We start from the raw sequence: 18,758 nt of genomic DNA, 5'->3' as shown, positions 1-18,758 counted from the left end.
GCACAGTGGTTAAGAGTTTGGCTGCTAACCAGGAGGTCCGCAGTTGGAATCCACCAGCTGCTCCTTGGAATCCCTATGGGGCAGTTCTGCTCTGTTCTGAAGGATCGCTACAAGTCAGAACTGACTTGACGGCAACAAATTTTTGAGCACTTAACAGAGATGTACAAATTTATTATTATTCAGTAACAATAATAAATTGGTACATACACGAAAAAAAAAGATGAACCCTTGTTTTCTCTGGCGGTGAAATTAATGGTGAGCTGCCTTTCCAGGTTCCATAGTCCCATCCTCTGTGAATCTTTACAGTGAAGGTGTGTTTACTCTCTGGTTATAAAGGAGAAAACAACAATTTTGATGTAATCATGAGGGAAAAGGAAACAGGCCACAACCAGAGGGCTCACGGGGGACCGTCCTTCGAAAGTCGGACCTGCCTCCCTGAGAGTGTGTGGTCCCAGCCTCACGGATACGCTGGAGGCTGCACTCTGTCTGCCCTGAGTCTTCCTTGGGCTTTCAGAATGGGACCAGGTCCTCCACAGGCGCTGGGTGAAGGCTTCCTTCCCAGAACCCACCTCCTTGAGTCAGACTCGCCTTTTCCAGTGAAGTCACTGGACCCTCTGAACTCCAGGGAAACAGGAAGGGAACATCACCTGGGGAATGTCTGAAACTTCCCAGAGTGAAAACCCACTCTCTATGTCAGCTGTGTGGGGAATTTTTTCCCCCCTTTTTCTAAAAAATTTATTGTTGTGAAATACATACAGCAAAATATATGCCATTTTAACCACTTCTACGTGTACAATTCAGGGACACTACCTCTACCACGTGTTACAACCATCACCACCACCTGTGTCCAGAGTTTCTCGTCACCCTTAACAGAAGCTCCACCACAAATCTGTCACTCATATTGGGGTGGCTTGTGTGTTGCTGTGATCCTGGAAGCTATGCCACCGGTATTTCAAATACCAGCAGGGTCATCCATGGTAGACAGGTTTCAGAAGAGCTTCCAGACTAAGACTAGGAAGAAAGGACTGGTGATCCACTTCCAAAAATCAGCCAATAAAAACTCTATGGGTCACAACAGGACATCATCTGATACTGTGCTGGAAAGTGAGCCCCCTAGGGTGGAAGGCACTCAAAATACACAGTGGCCACAACCATGGACTTGAGCAGACCAACTATTGTGAAGATAGTGCAGGACTGGGCAACACTTTGTTCTGTTGTGTCTGGGGTCCCCATGAGTTGAAGCCAACTTGACAGCCACCAACAATAATAACAACAGTTGCAGTGCCTTGCCACATGTGGGCAGTGGGGCTGTACTAGACAGCGCAGTCACAGAGGGTAAAAGAGAGAAACCCACCTGAGGGAGATAGGAAGCAAGAGAGGCTGCAATGGGACAGGTGTCATCTGAGGCGGCTGCCTCCCCTGGAAAGGCACTCGGCCAAGTCTGGAGGTGAAGAAGCACAGGGTGCTTCCAGGAGAGAGAGGAAGAAACAGGGAGCCAGGGCAGGCAGAGACATAAGGGACTTTCTCTTTGTCACATGGTGAAGCCAGCCCACCTTGTCCAATGAGTTTAGGAACAGCACCCCGATAAGACTAAAACAAAGGAAAACTCACTGCCACCCAGTGGATTCTGGCTCACGGCGCCCCCCTGCGTGTCAGAGTAGAGCTGTGCTCTACAGGGTTTTCATGGCTGATTTTTAGGAAGTAGATTTCCAGGCCCTCCTCCCACGTGCCTCTGGGTGGACTCAAACTCCAACCTTTTGGTTAGCAGCTGAGCATGGTAACTGCCTGCACCACCCGGGGACTCCATATCCTTGATAAACCATCCCTACTTCCAAGGAGCATTCTGGCTGTACTTTTTCCAAGACAGATTTTTTTTGTTGTTCTTTTGGCAGTCCGTGGTATATTCAACCTTCTTCGCCAATACCGTAATTCAAAGGCATCAAATTCTTCTTTGGCCTTCTCCATTCACTGTCCAGCTTTTGCATGCATATGAGGTGACTGAAAACACCTTAAAAACCAAACCAAACCCATTGCCACGGAGTCGATTCTGACTCATAGTGACTCTACAGGACAGAGTAGAACCGCCCCATAGGGTTTTCAAGGAGCGCCTGGTGGATTCAAACTGACGACCCTTTGGTTAGCAGCGATAGCACTTAACCACTATGCCACAACACCTTAGTCTGGGTTAAAACCTTGGCTTCCAGCTGCGCAGAGAGCTGGGCCTCAGCCAGGGGCTCCTCCTTACCCCTACCACTTCCCTTTGTCTTTCACAGATATAAAATAAAAAAAATTTTTTTTTTTTATATCTAATTCCTCTCAAAATCTCTTGACTTCTAAAACAAACATGTGGCACTGAAAAGGAAGTGAGTCCAAGAGAACAGAGAAGGAGAAAGTGAGTTTTACGTCACAGGCCCAAGCCCAGGTTACCACAGACACACAGGAAAAATACCATTCGTGAGAGAAAACTCCCAGTCCTTAAGACATGGGCTAGGGTGGGGAGATGGGGGATGCTTGGGGGTCTGCAGGGCTCTGGAGTCCCACATCCTGTTCTGATGTTTGCCAGGGGTATGACTGCCGGCGGTCTGGGTCCCAGCTGTCCGATCTGTAAAATGGGCTAATATAAACCTCTACTTTATGTTAAGGAGCCCTGGTGGCATAACGGGCTTGGCTGTTAACTGAAAGGTCAACAGTTCGAACCCCCCCAGTGGGCTGTAGAACTGCCCTGCCCCATAGGGTTTCCAAGGAGCTGCTGGTGGATTTGAACTGCTGACCTTTTGGTTAGCAGCCGAGCTCTTAACCACTGCTTGACCAGGGATCCCCTGTAATGATTACAGCCTAGAAAATCCCTACCGTTACAGGGGGTTACTATGAGTTGAAAACTGACTCAATGGCACCCAACAAGAATGACAACTTTATGGTACCCAACAGCAGAGGATGAAACAAGGAGACGCTGGCCAGGGCCTGAGGCCGGCTCCGCCACGTGTACAAGGAGCAAGGGCGAAACCAGAATGCACACCGCAAAATACTCAGAATTTATCCAACCTTTCACCTAGAATATGTGCTGTTTATTTCATCACTTAAATCTAAAACTGTAGTATGATAATAATAAAGGCGCTGGAGAAACAACAGCATGCTAGAATCTCACCCCGAAGTTCACAGTGATTTTCTCCGGGTGCTAGAACCTTTCTGTATTTTGCAATCCCCTCTCCAACTTTCTTAAGAGCGTTTTTAAATATGTGGCCATTTAAATAAAACCACTTGCGGCACCCAGGAGTGTTTACACCGCCCACCAGCAGTGACCATTATCACCGACCATTCTCCCATCCAGCCCCTCTTCCTGCGGCCCCAGAACCACTGCGAGGCCCCGGGAACGAGAAAGCCCACAGACCCTGGATCCTGCAGACGTTTAGCCAATTCAGGAGGCTCAGGGTCGCGGCTGGCCCCAAAGCAACACCTGTGCCGACAAACCGGATGGAGCACCTGCCACGGATCTCCCCGCCGCCCCAGTTCGCCCCTCTGACGGATCTCCCCGCCGCCCGAGTTCGCCCCTCAGACGGCTCTCCCCGCAGCCCCAGTTCGCCCCTCTGACGGCTCTCCCCGCTGCCCCAGTTCGCCCCTCTGACGGCTCTCCCCGCCGCCCCAGTTCGCCCCTCTGACGGCTCTCCCCGCAGCCCCAGTTCGCCCCTCTGACGGCTCTCCCCGCCGCCCCAGTTCGCCCCTCTGACGGCTCTCCCCGCAGCCCCAGTTCGCCCCTCTGACGGCTCTCCCCGCCGCCCCAGTTCGCCCCTCTGACGGCTCTCCCCGCCGCCGCAGTTCGCCCCTCTGACGGCTCTCCCCGCAGGCCCAGTTCGCCCCTCTGACGGCTCTCCCCGCCGCCCCAGTTCGCCCCTCTGACGGATCTCCCCGCCGCCCGAGTTCGCCCCTCTGACGGCTCTCCCCGCCGCCCGAGTTCGCCCCTCTGACGGCTCTCCCCGCCGCCGCAGTTCGCCCCTCTGACGGCTCTCCCCGCCGCCGCAGTTCGCCCCTCTGACGGCTCTCCCCGCCGCCCCAGTTCGCCCCTCTGACGGATCTCCCCGCCGCCCGAGTTCGCCCCTCTGACGGCTCTCCTCGCCGCCCCAGTTCGCCCCTCTGACGGCTCTCCCCGCAGCCCCAGTTCGCCCCTCTCACGGCTCTCCCCGCCGCCCCAGTTCGCCCCTCTGACGGCTCTCCCCGCAGCCCCAGTTCGCCCCTCTGACGGCTCTCCCCGCCGCCCCAGTTCGCCCCTCTGACGGCTCTCCCCCGCCGCCCCAGTTCGCCCCTCTGACGGATCTCCCCGCCGCCCCAGTTCGCCCCTCTGACGGCTCTCCCCGCCGCCCCAGTTCGCCCCTCTGACGGATCTCCCCGCCGCCCGAGTTCGCCCCTCTGACGGCTCTCCCCGCAGCCCCAGTTCGCCCCTCTGACGGCTCTCCCCGCAGCCCCAGTTCGCCCCTCTGACGGCTCTCCCCGCCGCCCCAGTTCGCCCCTCTGACGGCTCTCCCCGCAGCCCCAGTTCGCCCCTCTCACGGCTCTCCCCGCCGCCCCAGTTCGCCCCTCTGACGGCTCTCCCCGCAGCCCCAGTTCGCCCCTCTGACGGATCTCCCCGCCGCCCCAGTTCGCCCCTCTGACGGCTCTCCCCGCCGCCCCAGTTCGCCCCTCTGACGGCTCTCCCCGCCGCCCCAGTTCGCCCCTCTGACGGATCTCCCCGCAGCCCGAGGTCGCCCCTCTGACGGCTCTCCCCGCCGCCCGAGGTCGCCCCTCTGACGGCTCTCCCCGCCGCCGCAGTTCGCCCCTCTCACGGCTCTCCCCGCCGCCCCAGTTCGCCCCTCTGACGGCTCTCCCCGCCGCCCCAGTTCGCCCCTCTGACGGCTCTCCCCGCCGCCCCAGTTCGCCCCTCTGACGGATCTCCCCGCAGCCCGAGGTCGCCCCTCTGACGGCTCTCCCCGCCGCCCGAGGTCGCCCCTCTGACGGCTCTCCCCGCCGCCGCAGTTCGCCCCTCTGACGGCTCTCGCCGCAGCCCCAGTTCGCCCCTCTGACGGCTCTCCCCCGCCGCCCCAGTTCGCCCCTCTGACGGCTCTCCCCGCAGCCCCAGTTCGCCCCTCTGACGGATCTCCCCGCCGCCCCAGTTCGCCCCTCTGACGGCTCTCCCCGCCGCCCCAGTTCGCCCCTCTGACGGATCTCCCCGCAGCCCGAGGTCGCCCCTCTGACGGCTCTCCCCGCCGCCCCAGTTCGCCCCTCTGACGGCTCTCCCCGCCGCCCCAGTTCGCCCCTCTGACGGCTCTCCCCGCCGCCCGAGTTCGCCCCTCTGACGGCTCTCCCCGCCGCCCGAGTTCGCCCCTCTGACGGCTCTCCCCGCCGCCCGAGTTCGCCCCTCTGACGGCTCTCCCCGCCGCCCGAGTTCGCCCCTCTGACGGCTCTCCCCGCCGCCCGAGTTCGCCCCTCTGACGGCTCTCCCCGCAGCCCGAGGTCGCCCCTCTGACGGCTCTCCCCGCCGCCCGAGGTCGCCCCTCTGACGGATCTCCCCGCCGCCCGAGTTCGCCCCTCTGACGGATCTCCCCGCCGCCCGAGTTCGCCCCTCTGACGGCTCTCCCCGCAGCCCGAGGTCGCCCCTCTGACGGCTCTCCCCGCCGCCCGGTCGCCCCTCTGACGGCTCTCCCCGCCGCCCGAGTTCGCCCCTCTGACGGATCTCCCCGCCGCCCGAGTTCGCCCCTCTGACGGATCTCCCCGCCGCCCGAGTTCGCCCCTCTGACGGATCTCCCCGCCGCCCGAGTTCGCCCCTCTGACGGCTCTCCCCGCAGCCCGAGGTCGCCCCTCTGACGGCTCTCCCCGCCGCCCGAGTTCGCCCCTCTGACGGCTCTCCCCGCAGCCCGAGGTCGCCCCTCTGACGGCTCTCCCCGCCGCCCGGTCGCCCCTCTGACGGCTCTCCCCGCCGCCCGAGTTCGCCCCTCTGACGGATCTCCCCGCCGCCCGAGTTCGCCCCTCTGACGGCTCTCCCCGCCGCCCGAGTTCGCCCCTCTGACGGATCTCCCCGCCGCCCGAGTTCGCCCCTCTGACGGATCTCCCCGCCGCCCGAGTTCGCCCCTCTGACGGCTCTCCCCGCAGCCCGAGGTCGCCCCTCTGACGGCTCTCCCCGCCGCCCGGTCGCCCCTCGGACGGCTCTCCCCGCCGCCCGAGTTCGCCCCTCTGACGGCTCTCCCCGCAGCCCGAGGTCGCCCCTCTGACGGCTCTCCCCGCAGCCCGAGGTCGCCCCTCTGACGGCTCTCCCCGCCGCCCCAGTTCGCCCCTCTGACGGCTCTCCCCGCCGCCCGAGTTCGCCCCTCTGACGGCTCTCCCCGCCGCCCGAGTTCGCCCCTCTGACGGCTCTCCCCGCCGCCCGAGTTCGCCCCTCTGACGGCTCTCCCCGCAGCCCGAGGTCGCCCCTCTGACGGCTCTCCCCGCCGCCCGAGGTCGCCCCTCTGACGGATCTCCCCGCCGCCCGAGTTCGCCCCTCTGACGGATCTCCCCGCCGCCCGAGTTCGCCCCTCTGACGGCTCTCCCCGCAGCCCGAGGTCGCCCCTCTGACGGCTCTCCCCGCCGCCCCGGTCGCCCCTCTGACGGCTCTCCCCGCCGCCCGAGTTCGCCCCTCTGACGGATCTCCCCGCCGCCCGAGTTCGCCCCTCTGACGGATCTCCCCGCCGCCCGAGTTCGCCCCTCTGACGGATCTCCCCGCCGCCCGAGTTCGCCCCTCTGACGGCTCTCCCCGCAGCCCGAGGTCGCCCCTCTGACGGCTCTCCCCGCCGCCCGAGTTCGCCCCTCTGACGGCTCTCCCCGCAGCCCGAGGTCGCCCCTCTGACGGCTCTCCCCGCCGCCCGGTCGCCCCTCTGACGGCTCTCCCCGCCGCCCGAGTTCGCCCCTCTGACGGATCTCCCCGCCGCCCGAGTTCGCCCCTCTGACGGCTCTCCCCGCCGCCCGAGTTCGCCCCTCTGACGGATCTCCCCGCCGCCCGAGTTCGCCCCTCTGACGGATCTCCCCGCCGCCCGAGTTCGCCCCTCTGACGGCTCTCCCCGCAGCCCGAGGTCGCCCCTCTGACGGCTCTCCCCGCCGCCCGGTCGCCCCTCGGACGGCTCTCCCCGCCGCCCGAGTTCGCCCCTCTGACGGCTCTCCCCGCCGCCCCAGTTCGCCCCTCTGACGGCTCTCCCCGCAGCCCGAGGTCGCCCCTCTGACGGCTCTCCCCGCCGCCCGGTCGCCCCTCTGACGGCTCTCCCCGCCGCCCGGTCGCCCCTCGGACGGCTCTCCCCGCAGCCCGAGGTCGCCCCTCTGACGGCTCTCCCCGCAGCCCGAGGTCGCCCCTCTGACGGCTCTCCCCGCAGCCCGAGGTCGCCCCTCTGACGGCTCTCCCCGCAGCCCGAGGTCGCCCCTCTGACGGCTCTCCCCGCAGCCCGAGGTCGCCCCTCTGACGGCTCTCCCCGCCGCCCCAGTTCGCCCCTCTGACGGCTCTCCCCGCCGCCCGAGTTCGCCCCTCTGACGGCTCTCCCCGCAGCCCGAGGTCGCCCCTCTGACGGCTCTCCCCGCAGCCCGAGGTCGCCCCTCTGACGGCTCTCCCCGCCGCCCCAGTTCGCCCCTCTGACGGCTCTCCCCGCAGCCCGAGGTCGCCCCTCTGACGGCTCTCCCCGCAGCCCGAGGTCGCCCCTCTGACGGCTCTCCCCGCAGCCCGAGGTCGCCCCTCTGACGGCTCTCCCCGCAGCCCGAGGTCGCCCCTCTGACGGCTCTCCCCGCAGCCCGAGGTCGCCCCTCTGACGGCTCTCCCCGCCGCCCCAGTTCGCCCCTCTGACGGCTCTCCCCGCCGCCCGAGTTCGCCCCTCTGACGGCTCTCCCCGCAGCCCGAGGTCGCCCCTCTGACGGCTCTCCCCGCAGCCCGAGGTCGCCCCTCTGACGGCTCTCCCCGCCGCCCCAGTTCGCCCCTCTGACGGCTCTCCCCGCAGCCCGAGGTCGCCCCTCTGACGGCTCTCCCCGCCGCCCGGTCGCCCCTCGGACGGCTCTCCCCCGCCGCCCGAGTTCGCCCCTCTGACGGCTCTCCCCGCAGCCCGAGGTCGCCCCTCTGACGGCTCTCCCCGCAGCCCGAGGTCGCCCCTCTGACGGCTCTCCCCGCAGCCCGAGGTCGCCCCTCTGACGGCTCTCCCCGCCGCCCGAGTTCGCCCCTCTGACGGCTCTCCCCGCAGCCCGAGGTCGCCCCTCTGACGGCTCTCCCCGCCGCCCGGTCGCCCCTCTGACGGCTCTCCCCGCCGCCCGAGTTCGCCCCTCTGACGGCTCTCCCCGCCGCCCCAGTTCGCCCCTCTGACGGCTCTCCCCGCAGCCCGAGGTCGCCCCTCGGACGGCTCTCCCCGCCGCCCGAGTTCGCCCCTCTGACGGCTCTCCCCGCCGCCCGAGTTCGCCCCTCTGACGGCTCTCCCCGCCGCCCGAGGTCGCCCCTCTGACAGCTCTCCCCGCAGCCCGAGGTCGCCCCTCTGACGGCTCTCCCCGCCGCCCGAGTTCGCCCCTCTGACGGCTCTCCCCGCCGCCCCAGTTCGCCCCTCTGACGGCTCTCCCCGCCGCCCGAGGTCGCCCCTCTGACAGCTCTCCCCGCAGCCCGAGGTCGCCCCTCTGACGGCTCTCCCCGCCGCCCGAGTTCGCCCCTCTGACGGCTCTCCCCGCCGCCCCAGTTCGCCCCTCTGACGGCTCTCCCCGCCGCCCGGTCGCCCCTCGGACGGCTCTCCCCGCCGCCCCAGTTCGCCCCTCTGACGGCTCTCCCCCGCCGCCCGAGTTCGCCCCTCTGACGGCTCTCCCCGCCGCCCGAGTTCGCCCCTCTGACGGCTCTCCCCGCAGCCCGAGGTCGCCCCTCTGACGGCTCTCCCCGCCGCCCGAGTTCGCCCCTCTGACGGATCTCCCCGCAGCCCCAGGTCGCCCCTCTGACGGCTCTCCCCGCAGCCCGAGGTCGCCCCTCTGACGGCTCTCCCCGCAGCCCGAGGTCGCCCCTCTGACGGCTCTCCCCGCCGCCCGAGTTCGCCCCTCTGACGGATCTCCCCGCCGCCCGAGGTCGCCCCTCTGACGGATCTCCGCGCCGCCCGGTCGCCCCTCTGAAGGAGCTCCCTCCCGTCGTGACCGGCTCGGCCCGCCGCCGACCCTGTGGACCCTCCGCCAGGACTCACCTGGGCGCCTCTCCGCACGCCGCCGCCGCCGTCTCGCTCGCGCCTCGCGCTGTGACACGCCCCGCGGATGGACACGACGGATCACAAGCCCCGCCTCGGCCCCACCCGCGAGCGCCGGATCTACTTCCCCTAACGGGCCAGGCTTCTCCAGGAAGTGGGGGTCGCGGACCCCGCCAGGCTCTCCTAAGGTTCGGTCCCCGCAGAGGTGAAAGGGGACCTTGTCCTGGCGAAGGCGTGCGGGGGACAAAGACCCCGGCGAGCAACCCTGGCGTCTGGACCCGCCCCCGGGGTCGGCCGGACTCAGCTCTCTCCGTTGCCTAGCAACCGCGGGCCGGAGCCGGACACCATTGGCTGGCCTCGGTGTCCCGGTGACAGACCCGTGGGGCGGGGCCTACCGCAGAGGAGCCCCTGGCGGGGAGCCTGCGTGTGCGCGGCGCTGTGGGCGGGGCCTGGCCGCAGGGCCGCCGCCGTCAGTTGCCGGGCGGAGGCGGAGCCGTCCGTTGGCCTGGGGGCGTGGCCCGGCCGCGACCCTCGCCGGACGGTGGGCGGGTGCGGGGCGCGGCCCGGGCCGGCGGGCGTCGTTGGTTGGTGCGCGGCGGAGGGGCGTGGCGCGGGAGGCGCCGTTGGTTGGCCGGCGGGCGGGCCATGGCCCTGCTGCTGTGCCTGGGCATGACGGCGGCGCTGGCCCGGGGCTGCCTGCACTGCCACGGCAACTTCTCGGACAAGTTCTCCTTCTACCGCCACCACGTGAACCTCAAGTCCTGGTGGGTGGGCGACATCCCCGTGTCGGGCGCGCTGCTCACCGACTGGAGCCAGGACACGATGAATGAGCTGCACCTGGCCATCCCCGCGGAGATCAGTGAGTGCGGACCGGACCGTGCGGGACCCGACCCGGACGCGCCCATCTCCGACCCCGAAACCCCAGCCCCCAGACCACCCGCCCACCGCCTCCTCCTCCCGCCCCCAGCCGAGGAGAAGCTGGACCAGGTGGCCAATGCCGTGTATCAGAGGCTGGATCAGCTGTACCAGGGGAAGATGTATTTCCCGGGTAAGGGGGAAACTGAGGCAGGGCCCAGCCCACGGCCCCCCCGCCCCCCCACACACAGCCTAAGGCCCACCTCCCTTCACTGCCTCACCCATCAGGGTACTTCCCCAATGAACTGCGAGCCATCTTCAGGGAACAGGTGCACCTCATCCAGAACGCCATCATCGAGAGTGAGCAGAAGGGGCAAGGCGGGTACCCAGGGCATGGGGGTGTGTGCTGCCCAGGGCCCTGGGGGGTGCAGGCATGCTGCAGAGTCCCCCAGGGCTGAGTTCTTTCATGGCCCGTGAACCAAGAACAGGGCTGGGTGCAGGACACTGAGCCACAGCCCGGACAGCTGGCTGGTTCCCCTTCTCATTGCATAGTTGCCAGCACAATGTTTGAACAATGCCACCACCTCCTCTCTCCCTCCCCGGTCCCTGGAGGACTGCTGAAGCCCATGCCAGGGGCACCGGGACCTGTTCACTGTGGGGGACCAACACCCACACCTGATCCAGGTGCTCCTGCCCCGGGTGGTGGGCAGCCTGGGCCAGCAGAGGGGCCGGTGGGAACCCACTGCCCACTTGTCCTCCCACAGGCCGCATCGACTGTCAGCGACACTGTGGTAAGCGGTACCCCTGTGCAGACCACGTGGTGGGGGTGGCCCGTCCCGGGTCCGAGGGGAGCTGACTGCCTGTGTTGCAGGTATCTTCCAGTATGAGACCATCTCCTGCAACAACTGCACTGACTCCCACGTTGTTTGCTTCGGCTACAACTGCGAGTAGGGCTTGAGGGCCCAAGATCGGGTGCTCCTCCTGGGGATGTGGAGGGAGCCTCCGTGTTCACCCCACACCCCCTCCCTGCAGGTCGTCGGCACAGTGGGAGCGGGCCGTGCAGGGCCTCCTTGGGTACATGTGAGTGGGGTCCTGGGGTGGCCACTGGGCTCAGGGAGGGGATGCCAAGCCAGCCCACATGGCCCTGACCTGGTCCCAACTGTCGTTGTAGAAGTAGGTGGCACAAGTAAGTCCCCCATTCCTCAAACGGGACATCCTATCAGAGGCAGTGGGGGTGTGCATGGGCATGCCTCCAGGCAGGGTGAGTATGCCTGGCCCACATTCCCACGGAGTAGCACCAAGGGGCCAGACCTTGCCCCCGTTCCCCCCGCTCAGGTCTCCCCGCCCCATGCCCATGGCTCCCCGCGACAGCTGTGTGCCCCATGGGCCAGGGACACAGCCTTGAGCTCAGGGTCTAACTGGGCCCTCATACCTTTCAGACAAGACACGAACACAAGGTAAGGCTGCAGGCCATCCGCGCCAAAGCCCTGGCCTTCCCTGGGGAGGGGTCAAGGGAGGGAGGGGCAGGGTGGCAGGAGTCCTCCGGGGCCTGGGGGTACAGAGCTGGGAGGGCGTTCTCTGCACGTGGACATGCCTGGATGTCACCTGTACAACCACACCCCACGTGACCGCTCCATGAACCAACTTCGAGCTCCTCCTCTTCCCCACTGGGCTGCACAGAACCACCCCGGCCTTGTGAGTGACATGACTCAAAACCCAATGGTTTGTCACAAGCCCCGCTGGGCCCTTTTGCACCCCCAGCCACGTGGGTGTTTGAGTTGTGACCCAGTCTAAAACTCTTGAGGACAGAGGGAGAAGCGTAAGGGCTGACAGTCTGGTGTCCCCACAGCCTGGTCTCGCCAAGCTTCACGTGTCTGGAGCCGCCACACCTGGCCAACCTGACGCTGGAGAACGCCTCTGAGTGCCTGACCCAGCACTGACCGACTGCCTGAGCACCCCCGCTCCATGGGGGCCAGGATTCAGCAGGGCTGGCCCGGCTGACCCTCTGGGAGCAGGCGTGCTGCTGCCTTGGGGTCCCCCATACAGCCCGAGCCTGCCGGCGGGAGGAGGGCAGGGAGATGGCTTTTGTACATAGATAGCACTGCAGGTTCCCAGGACTTAGCTGGGTGATTAAACTGCCCTGACATTTCTCCTTGAGAAGTTGTCGTTGGCACTGAGGGTTGGTCCCCAGGCACAGGGACGGCCCCGCCCCAGCTGGGGTGGCTCATGGACCCAACGGCCGATTGTCAAAACCAGTCTGAGTGTTCTGGGGCTGGCTGTGACAAAGTACCACAAGCTGGGTGACTTCAAACCACAGCCCTGGAGGCCAGAAGTCCAAAATCACGGCACCGGCAGGGCTGCGCTCCCTCAGGGGCTCAAGGGGAGGGTCCTTCCTTACCCCTTCCAACTTCTGGTGGCCCCAGGCATTCCTGGCTCAAGGCTGCATCACTCCAGTCTCTGCCCCCACTCACCAAGCATGTCCTCTGCCAGGGGCTCCCCAACAGAAGGCCCCTTCCATGCACAGCGCAGGGTTCTCAGGATTACTGAGGCTGCGTTTTGTCAGAACCAAGGCCAGCAGGGTTTTTCCTGTTCTGGTGTGTGGGTCACTTGAAGCCACACCAAACAAGCACAGGGGCCAACGTCTCCTGCATTCTTTCCTTCTGACAATGCTTGTGGCCCAGGTCCCGAAAAGGGGCAGGTAACGGCACGAGGCAGGGCTAAGGGTTTTAGAGCAGATTCAGGGGACGAAGAACAAACTTGGGGTTGTGTCCACCGAGGGGGCCGTCTGTGCACGTATGCATGGCCGCAGATCACAGCGGCACTCTTGATTCAAAGGACAGGTAACAGACCCAGGGCTGCATCCACCGAGGGGGCCATCTGCGTGCATACGCATGGCCCGAGTCACAGGGGCATCCTGAGCTCACCGCTGTCCAGCCTACCTCCACATCTGCGGTCACCTGGGCCTGAGTGCCTGTTTGCTCACTTGCCTTCTCCGACATTCACGGGGACCAGGACTACTCCAGTCCCTGGTGAGGCCCTCGCAGGAAGTCCCCTGGGAAAGGTCTCACCGATGGGACGCCAAGAGCTCCAATGCCCGTGTTCCAGACGCTATGCGTCTGCAGACGGTGTTTGGTGACCGCCATTCTTACAGGAAGAGTCCCTGGGTGGCACAAATGGTTTGCACCCCACTAACCTAAGGGTTGGTGGTTCAAATCTACCCAGCAGTGCTATGAAAAAAAGGCCTGACAATTTGCTTTTGTAAAAACGACAGCCACGAAAACCCTACGGAGCACAGTTGTACTCTGCACACACAGGGTCTCCAAGAGTCAGAATCCACTCGATTTATGGATTGGCTGGGTTTTTTTGGTTCTTAAAGGAAAGTTTCAATTTTGGTAACTAAAACAACACATTTTAAAAGAGATAGGGAAACCCTTGAGTCACGTTCCAGGTGGAGTGTCGGAGCTGCCTGCAACGTGGGGGACAGCGTGGTGGGCGTATCTGTGAACATGCTACATCTGGGGGGTGGGAGCCACGTGGTGAGCGACAGGCCTCTGCGGTCTGACTGAATCCCTGTGGAGGAAGCTGGCTGGTGGTCTGGCATCCTTGCATCAGATATTCCCATTTTTCCATGTGGAATCACCGGAGATGGGTTTCAAGGTAATTTCCAAGGGACGGCTGGAGGGAGCACGAGCTCGTGGGGTGCCCAGTGCCCTCCACAATTCCCTACCCATCACAACACCCCTGAACCAGGGGCCTGACTGGAGTCGGCATACCTCACCCTCCCACTGGGACACTCACTGGCCCATCTGCACTTTATGACACAGACTCCCTCGGACTGACGTGTCCCTCCTGCTGACCTGGCATGACCTCTTATCGGTAAGGCTGAGGTGGCCAACGCAAAAGCTGCCAGGGCACGGCTCCCCTGGCTGCCCTCCCTGGCATCTGTCCCTGCCCCGTGCCCACACTCAGAGTCCACGGTGGGGCTGCCTTTACCTGCTGAGCCCCAGGAGCCCAGGTGCAGTGTGGCCGTCACAACCACCCCCGTAGGCACGAGGAGGTACACTCAGGGGAGACAGGCCGCAGAAGGAATGGCCGCTCACAGCCGTTCAGACTCCAGCAATCCTGACCCCAGGAGCAGCTGTCCCCAAGGACAATGGGTGGCCAGTGGGGGCAGTGCGAGCCCCAGCCATGGATACACAGTGGACATGCCCACTCAGGCAGGAGTCCTCAGGTGTAAACGTCTGTTTTGCGATTTTATTGGATCATCTTGACACAAAATCATGACAGCAGCGTGATATGTCTCTCTTCTGTATACGGGAATGTCGATAGCAAATAAATTCTTATATAACACATCATACAATTTCAAAATTCTAGAATCACTGCACGGGATTCTGTAATAGATTACTCTACATGCTAAAGTGACAGTTTTCATCAAAGACATGTTAAAACGTCATCAAGGACCATCATCTCCGAGGGAAGCTCTGTCTCACATGAGCCGGCTGGCACGGAAGGCCCCAGTGTCCAGCCCAAGGCACCTCCTGCCCAGGAGGCAGTGTGCTGGCGGGAGGTGTGTCCCTCGCCCTCACTGGCCTCCTCCACCCCGGGGCCCCTCCCGACAGCTGCAGGTACAGTTACAGACACACCCTGCGGTATGGACAGTGACGAGGTGGAGGGGGCCCCCACAACAAAGCGAATAAGACACACTGAACAGAAAAAACAAAAAACAAAGGCCCAATCCCTGTCGGTCAGTGATTCTGACCGCAATGTTCCGCCACCACACAGGCTTGTATCCGCCTCCAGGAGGCAGCCCCCCACCCACCTCAGCATCCATGCCCTTCTCCACAGCAGCAGGGCCTCAGCTGAAGACTCTGGGGCCCAGCATCTCATGGCAGGCAGGCACCAAGGATGCAGACAAGGGACAACAGCCACAGGACTGTCCTCCCAGTGCAGCATTCTGGGGACAGAGCCTGATCTGCGGCCGAGAGGGACAGAGCAGCAACGCCTGCTGTGGTGACCAGCCCAGCCTAGCCTTCCTGCCGCAGACGCCACCAGTCAGGACGTCTCGGGGCTCTTAGGACTAGGATGATTTTACGAAAGCTGCCGGCAAGAGCTCACCCCAAAGAGGTGAGAGAAGACAGGTGGGGGGTGGGGGGTGTGACAGCCCTATCCTGTCCTGCTGAGCTCTCGGGGTGGGGGGGACGGGAGGGGGAGCAGGGACCACCTACCCTCCCTCCCCCTGGTGCCCGGGACGGCAATCCCCTCTGAGTAGGCCTAGAATAGAAGGGATACCACGCCAGGCCAGGGACTGCTGGCTGGATCAGGGCTTCTTGCCAAAGAGAGTAAAAATAGTCACAAAGGGAATAAAACAAACCAACGCAAAGTACAACCCGGGCACGCCACACAGAGGCGGCAGAGGACTTCAATTAAATGCACGGCCAGACACAGCACGTGTGGACACAGCTGAAGTGGAGTGTGTCGATGGTCCCCACACAGGCCCCCGTGGTGGTGGCCACAGCAGCACTCAGCATTGGGCCAGCGTCACCTTCATCTCGTCCAGCAGGTTGCCCAGCAGAGTTTGGTCGCTGCACTTGCCGTCCACCGACACGGAGTTCTCGCCCTGGTTAGGGGACGGACAGGCCACGGACGTTAGAAAGAGTGACAGAGACAGACGGCTTCTCGACTACATCAGCTGTACTTCAAAAGTATTTCAAAATACTTCCCTCCCTGCCTCCCTGCACGTTGGTGCTTTGGCAATCACTGTACAAAGGGGGTTCTGGGTAGGATGGAGTAAGTACACACAGCCTGCCTCCCCCGAGTAGAGCCATGAGACCCGGCCGGATGCATGGAGCCAGCATGAAGGTGCTGGAAAGCCAGCAGTGGCAGGTGGACTGGGGACAGAAATCTGAATCTGAAGAACACCTGAGCTGGTAAAGAGTTTGCTATTTTCTCTCCTCCAGCCCTCCTGCCACTGGGCCCCAGATGCAGGGCTTGCCAAAGCCTGGAGAAAGCAACCCCATAAAGTTGTCTAGGGACCCTGGGTTCACCCTGAGCTGGGCACGCGAGGCCCTCACCCTGAGGAGCAATCAAAGCCACTGATGGCTGAACGACCAAACCACTGCTGGGGACACACACGCAAAGGCTGGAGCCACAGGCCAAGAAGGCAGGCTGAAACATGCAGCCTGAACTTAACCATCGACATCCTCCACGGGATTTCAACAAGGCCCAAAGCCTCACACAGTCAAGACATCTAGGATACGATCCAAAACCGCTCAGCAAACAAAGACCAAGAAAATAACTCACGTGAAAAAGGCAGTCAACAGACAATGACCCCGAGCTGAGACAGAGACCAGAGTTACCTGACAAGGGCCTTACAGCAGCCGTTATAACACATCCCAACAAACAAGCGTGAACACTCCTGAAGCGAACAGAAAGTCTCGGTAAAGAAACAGAAGACAAGCAAAAGGAAAACTCAGAACTGAAGAACACAATAACCAAAATGAAACTCTCACAGGACGGGCTCGTTAGTAAGGCCGATACGTAGCTGGACAACAGGTCACAGAAAGTACCCAACTGAACAACAGACAGGACGGAACTGAGGCGAGGGGAAGAACGGCGCCTTGGCAGCTTGGGGAAAGGTCTAAGATTCACATCCCTGGAATCCCGGAAAGAGGAAAAACAGTGCAATACTGAAAAAACACTTGAGGTAATAATTGCCGGAGACAGCCCCAATTCTGCGGAAGATGTAAGCACGGGGACTCAAGCAGCTCACAAACTCCAAGGTCAGAGAGATCTGTGCCGGACACACCATAATCAAACTGCTGCAGACCAGCGGCAGAGAGCATCCTGAGAACAGCTGGTGCAGAGCAGCACACCGCTACACAGAGAACGCAGAATCGTGTGAGACGCACAACAGATACAAAAAGGACACCCAGCGAGGGGCCTGAGTGCTGGCCCCTGACAGGAGGCCCAGGGGCTCACCTTTTTCACCAGGAGGCAGACGTGGTGGCCCTGGATGGAGCGGCTGTACATGGAGGCACACGAATCCACTCGCTCCACAACTGCAACGCACAGGGCAGACGGGGTGAGGCCTGGACACAGCCCCGCTCTGGGGGGTAAACCCCCCCAGGCACTGCCCCAAGCGGAGTGGCTCTGAGAGCCCGGCATTGGGAGGACAGGGCAGGCACTGCCCACCACCAAGGAACAAGCCCCCCGGGGCCACAGAGGCCCAGAGTGCACGAGCCTGAGGATGGCAGGGCCACAGGCTGTGTGGGGAGCTGGTGGGTGTGGGTGCGGGTGCGGGATGAGGCCATGCGATCTCCCAGCCAAACTAAACCCCATACCGGAAAAATGATGGTGGAAACAAATCTTCGCTAGAAGGTTCTGGAAGGATATGGTGATGCCGTCGACTCTGATAGAGCTCACGCTCAGGTCCCCAGATTCCAGCAGCTTGGCAAAGGCGTCGCTGTACGGAGGACATGGGGCGGGACGACAGGTATGGGTTTGGACAAGAAAGGGCTGGGTGCTCCTGGGCCCCTAGGGCCTCCCGAGATGCCAAGGACACGCTGCTGCGCCCTCTCAGACTCTCAGGTCTGAGAGGTGACCAAACAGGAGCCCCAGGTCACTGGGAGCCAAGTCATCCCCACCGTGCCTCTCCCCCAGGGGTACGCAGGGTGGACACTGGTACAGGCCCCACCCACTCAGGCTCACCTGTAGCAGGGCGTGGTGATCAGGTATGAGGTACAGCTGAAATGCAGCTTGAAGTCGAGTTTCTCGTGGGTAGAGCCCTCCTCGTTCTGCAGCAAAGCCAAGGCAGTGGCACCAGTGACAAGGGGCAGAGCTCAGGGCCACCCCAGGAGCTGCCCGACCCTGCCCCGTCATCACTAGGCTGCCACCCGCATGAGGCTCACCTTGGCGATGAAGGACAGTGTGCCCTTGAGCTTCTGAGCCATGACAATGCTCTGGATTGTAAACACGAACTGCGCTTCGTTGGAGACTCCTGGTAGGCGGGAGAGATGCAGGCTGAGCAGCCACCACAGCACCACCCAGGAGCACCCAAGCACAGCGAGAACCCGGATGGCGAGCCAGGAAGACAAGCTTAGGTCATGGTCCAACCAGATCATGGGCCAGCATGGGTGCGGGGAGGGGGAAGCACACAGGTCAGCTTGCCCCTTGGGGGCCACGGCCGTTGTCACTGCACACCTGGGGGCAGCTGGAAGGGCACGGGGACTCCGTCATGCACAGAGGCGCCCTCGGGCCGTGCCATCTTGGTGTTGAGTGAGTCTAACACGTTGAGTTCCATGTTCTTGAGGAAGCTGGAGCTAAGGTTCTCAAGGATGATGGACACAGTGACCTGGCTGTCCTTCTGCAGGCTGCCCTGCACATCGTATGTCTGCTGAGAGAGGCTGGGTCAGTGGGCAGGAACCAGGGGGTGGGCTCGCCATGGGAACAAGGTCAGCCTTGCATTTGTGATGACTGCAAGTAACACATGGTCTGTGCGTGTGGAGAACACCTGGCCCTCACCAAAGGAACCCACACTTCAGATTCCGCTCCTCTCACTTCCCTGCTTGTCCGTCCTTCCCGTCTTAAACACTGTTCATGCTGCCACCTTGGAGTCCTGGAGCAAGCCGCTCCCTGAGACTGGATGTGAGGCTCGACTGGGGCAACATCCTAGAACTCATGCACACCCTGGGGCTCACTGCCGTTCAGGAACCCTGACACATCTCC

At 63.0% G+C, this 18,758-nt stretch overlaps 3 protein-coding genes across 7 annotated transcripts in view; 1 reads left to right on the top strand and 2 right to left on the bottom strand.

Annotated features, from left to right (window-relative positions):
• Positions 1-9,467, bottom strand: part of MOB3A (MOB kinase activator 3A) — a 42,906-nt gene extending 33,439 nt beyond the window's left edge. The window contains exon 1 of the mRNA XM_049876279.1: positions 9,180-9,467. The gene's annotated coding sequence lies outside the window, so the exon portion shown is untranslated. The remainder of the gene's footprint in view (positions 1-9,179) is intronic.
• Positions 9,468-9,604: 137 nt separating this feature from the next.
• Positions 9,605-14,267, top strand: IZUMO4 (IZUMO family member 4). 3 transcript variants are annotated; one of them, XM_049876280.1, is made up of 10 exons: positions 9,605-10,038; positions 10,147-10,227; positions 10,323-10,412; positions 10,799-10,825; positions 10,906-10,981; positions 11,067-11,114; positions 11,206-11,220; positions 11,474-11,491; positions 11,715-11,729; positions 11,884-14,267. In XM_049876280.1, the coding sequence occupies exons 1-10, from the start codon at positions 9,825-9,827 to the stop codon at positions 11,972-11,974; spliced, it is 675 nt and encodes a 224-aa protein (XP_049732237.1). In that variant the 5' UTR covers positions 9,605-9,824; the 3' UTR covers positions 11,975-14,267. The 3 variants fall into 3 exon arrangements, 2 of the variants coding, with proteins under 2 accessions (XP_049732237.1, XP_049732238.1); XM_049876281.1 differs by having other exon boundaries at positions 9,612-10,038; positions 10,323-10,394; XR_007516395.1 differs by lacking the exons at positions 11,715-11,729; positions 11,884-14,267 and having other exon boundaries at positions 9,740-10,038; positions 11,206-11,295; positions 11,474-11,526.
• Positions 14,262-18,758, bottom strand: part of LOC126071863 (AP-3 complex subunit delta-1) — a 48,861-nt gene continuing 44,364 nt past the window's right edge. For all 3 annotated transcript variants that reach the window (XM_049876225.1, XM_049876226.1, XM_049876227.1), the window contains 6 exons: positions 18,234-18,423; positions 17,942-18,030; positions 17,742-17,827; positions 17,375-17,496; positions 17,013-17,092; positions 14,262-15,651 (listed from right to left, as the gene is read on the bottom strand). In XM_049876225.1, coding sequence (XP_049732182.1) covers positions 15,556-15,651; positions 17,013-17,092; positions 17,375-17,496; positions 17,742-17,827; positions 17,942-18,030; positions 18,234-18,423 — 663 coding nt within the window. In that variant the 3' untranslated portion in view covers positions 14,262-15,555. The remainder of the gene's footprint in view (positions 15,652-17,012; positions 17,093-17,374; positions 17,497-17,741; positions 17,828-17,941; positions 18,031-18,233; positions 18,424-18,758) is intronic.

Source organism: Elephas maximus, chromosome 3, assembly GCF_024166365.1.
Source record: "Elephas maximus indicus isolate mEleMax1 chromosome 3, mEleMax1 primary haplotype, whole genome shotgun sequence".
Lineage (NCBI taxonomy): Eukaryota > Metazoa > Chordata > Mammalia > Proboscidea > Elephantidae > Elephas > Elephas maximus.
This window is presented reverse-complemented; position numbering and strand designations above follow the sequence as displayed.

Bases quoted from the DNA above. Each gene is read 5' to 3' on its own strand.
- IZUMO4 (XM_049876280.1), top strand. From the start codon at position 9,825: ATGGCCCTGCTGCTGTGCCTGGGCATGACGGCGGCGCTGGCCCGGGGC. The intron at 10,039-10,146 runs GTGAGTGCGGAC...TCCCGCCCCCAG, and splicing joins GGCCATCCCCGCGGAGATCA to CCGAGGAGAAGCTGGACCAG. The intron at 10,228-10,322 runs GTAAGGGGGAAA...CTCACCCATCAG, and splicing joins GGGGAAGATGTATTTCCCGG to GGTACTTCCCCAATGAACTG.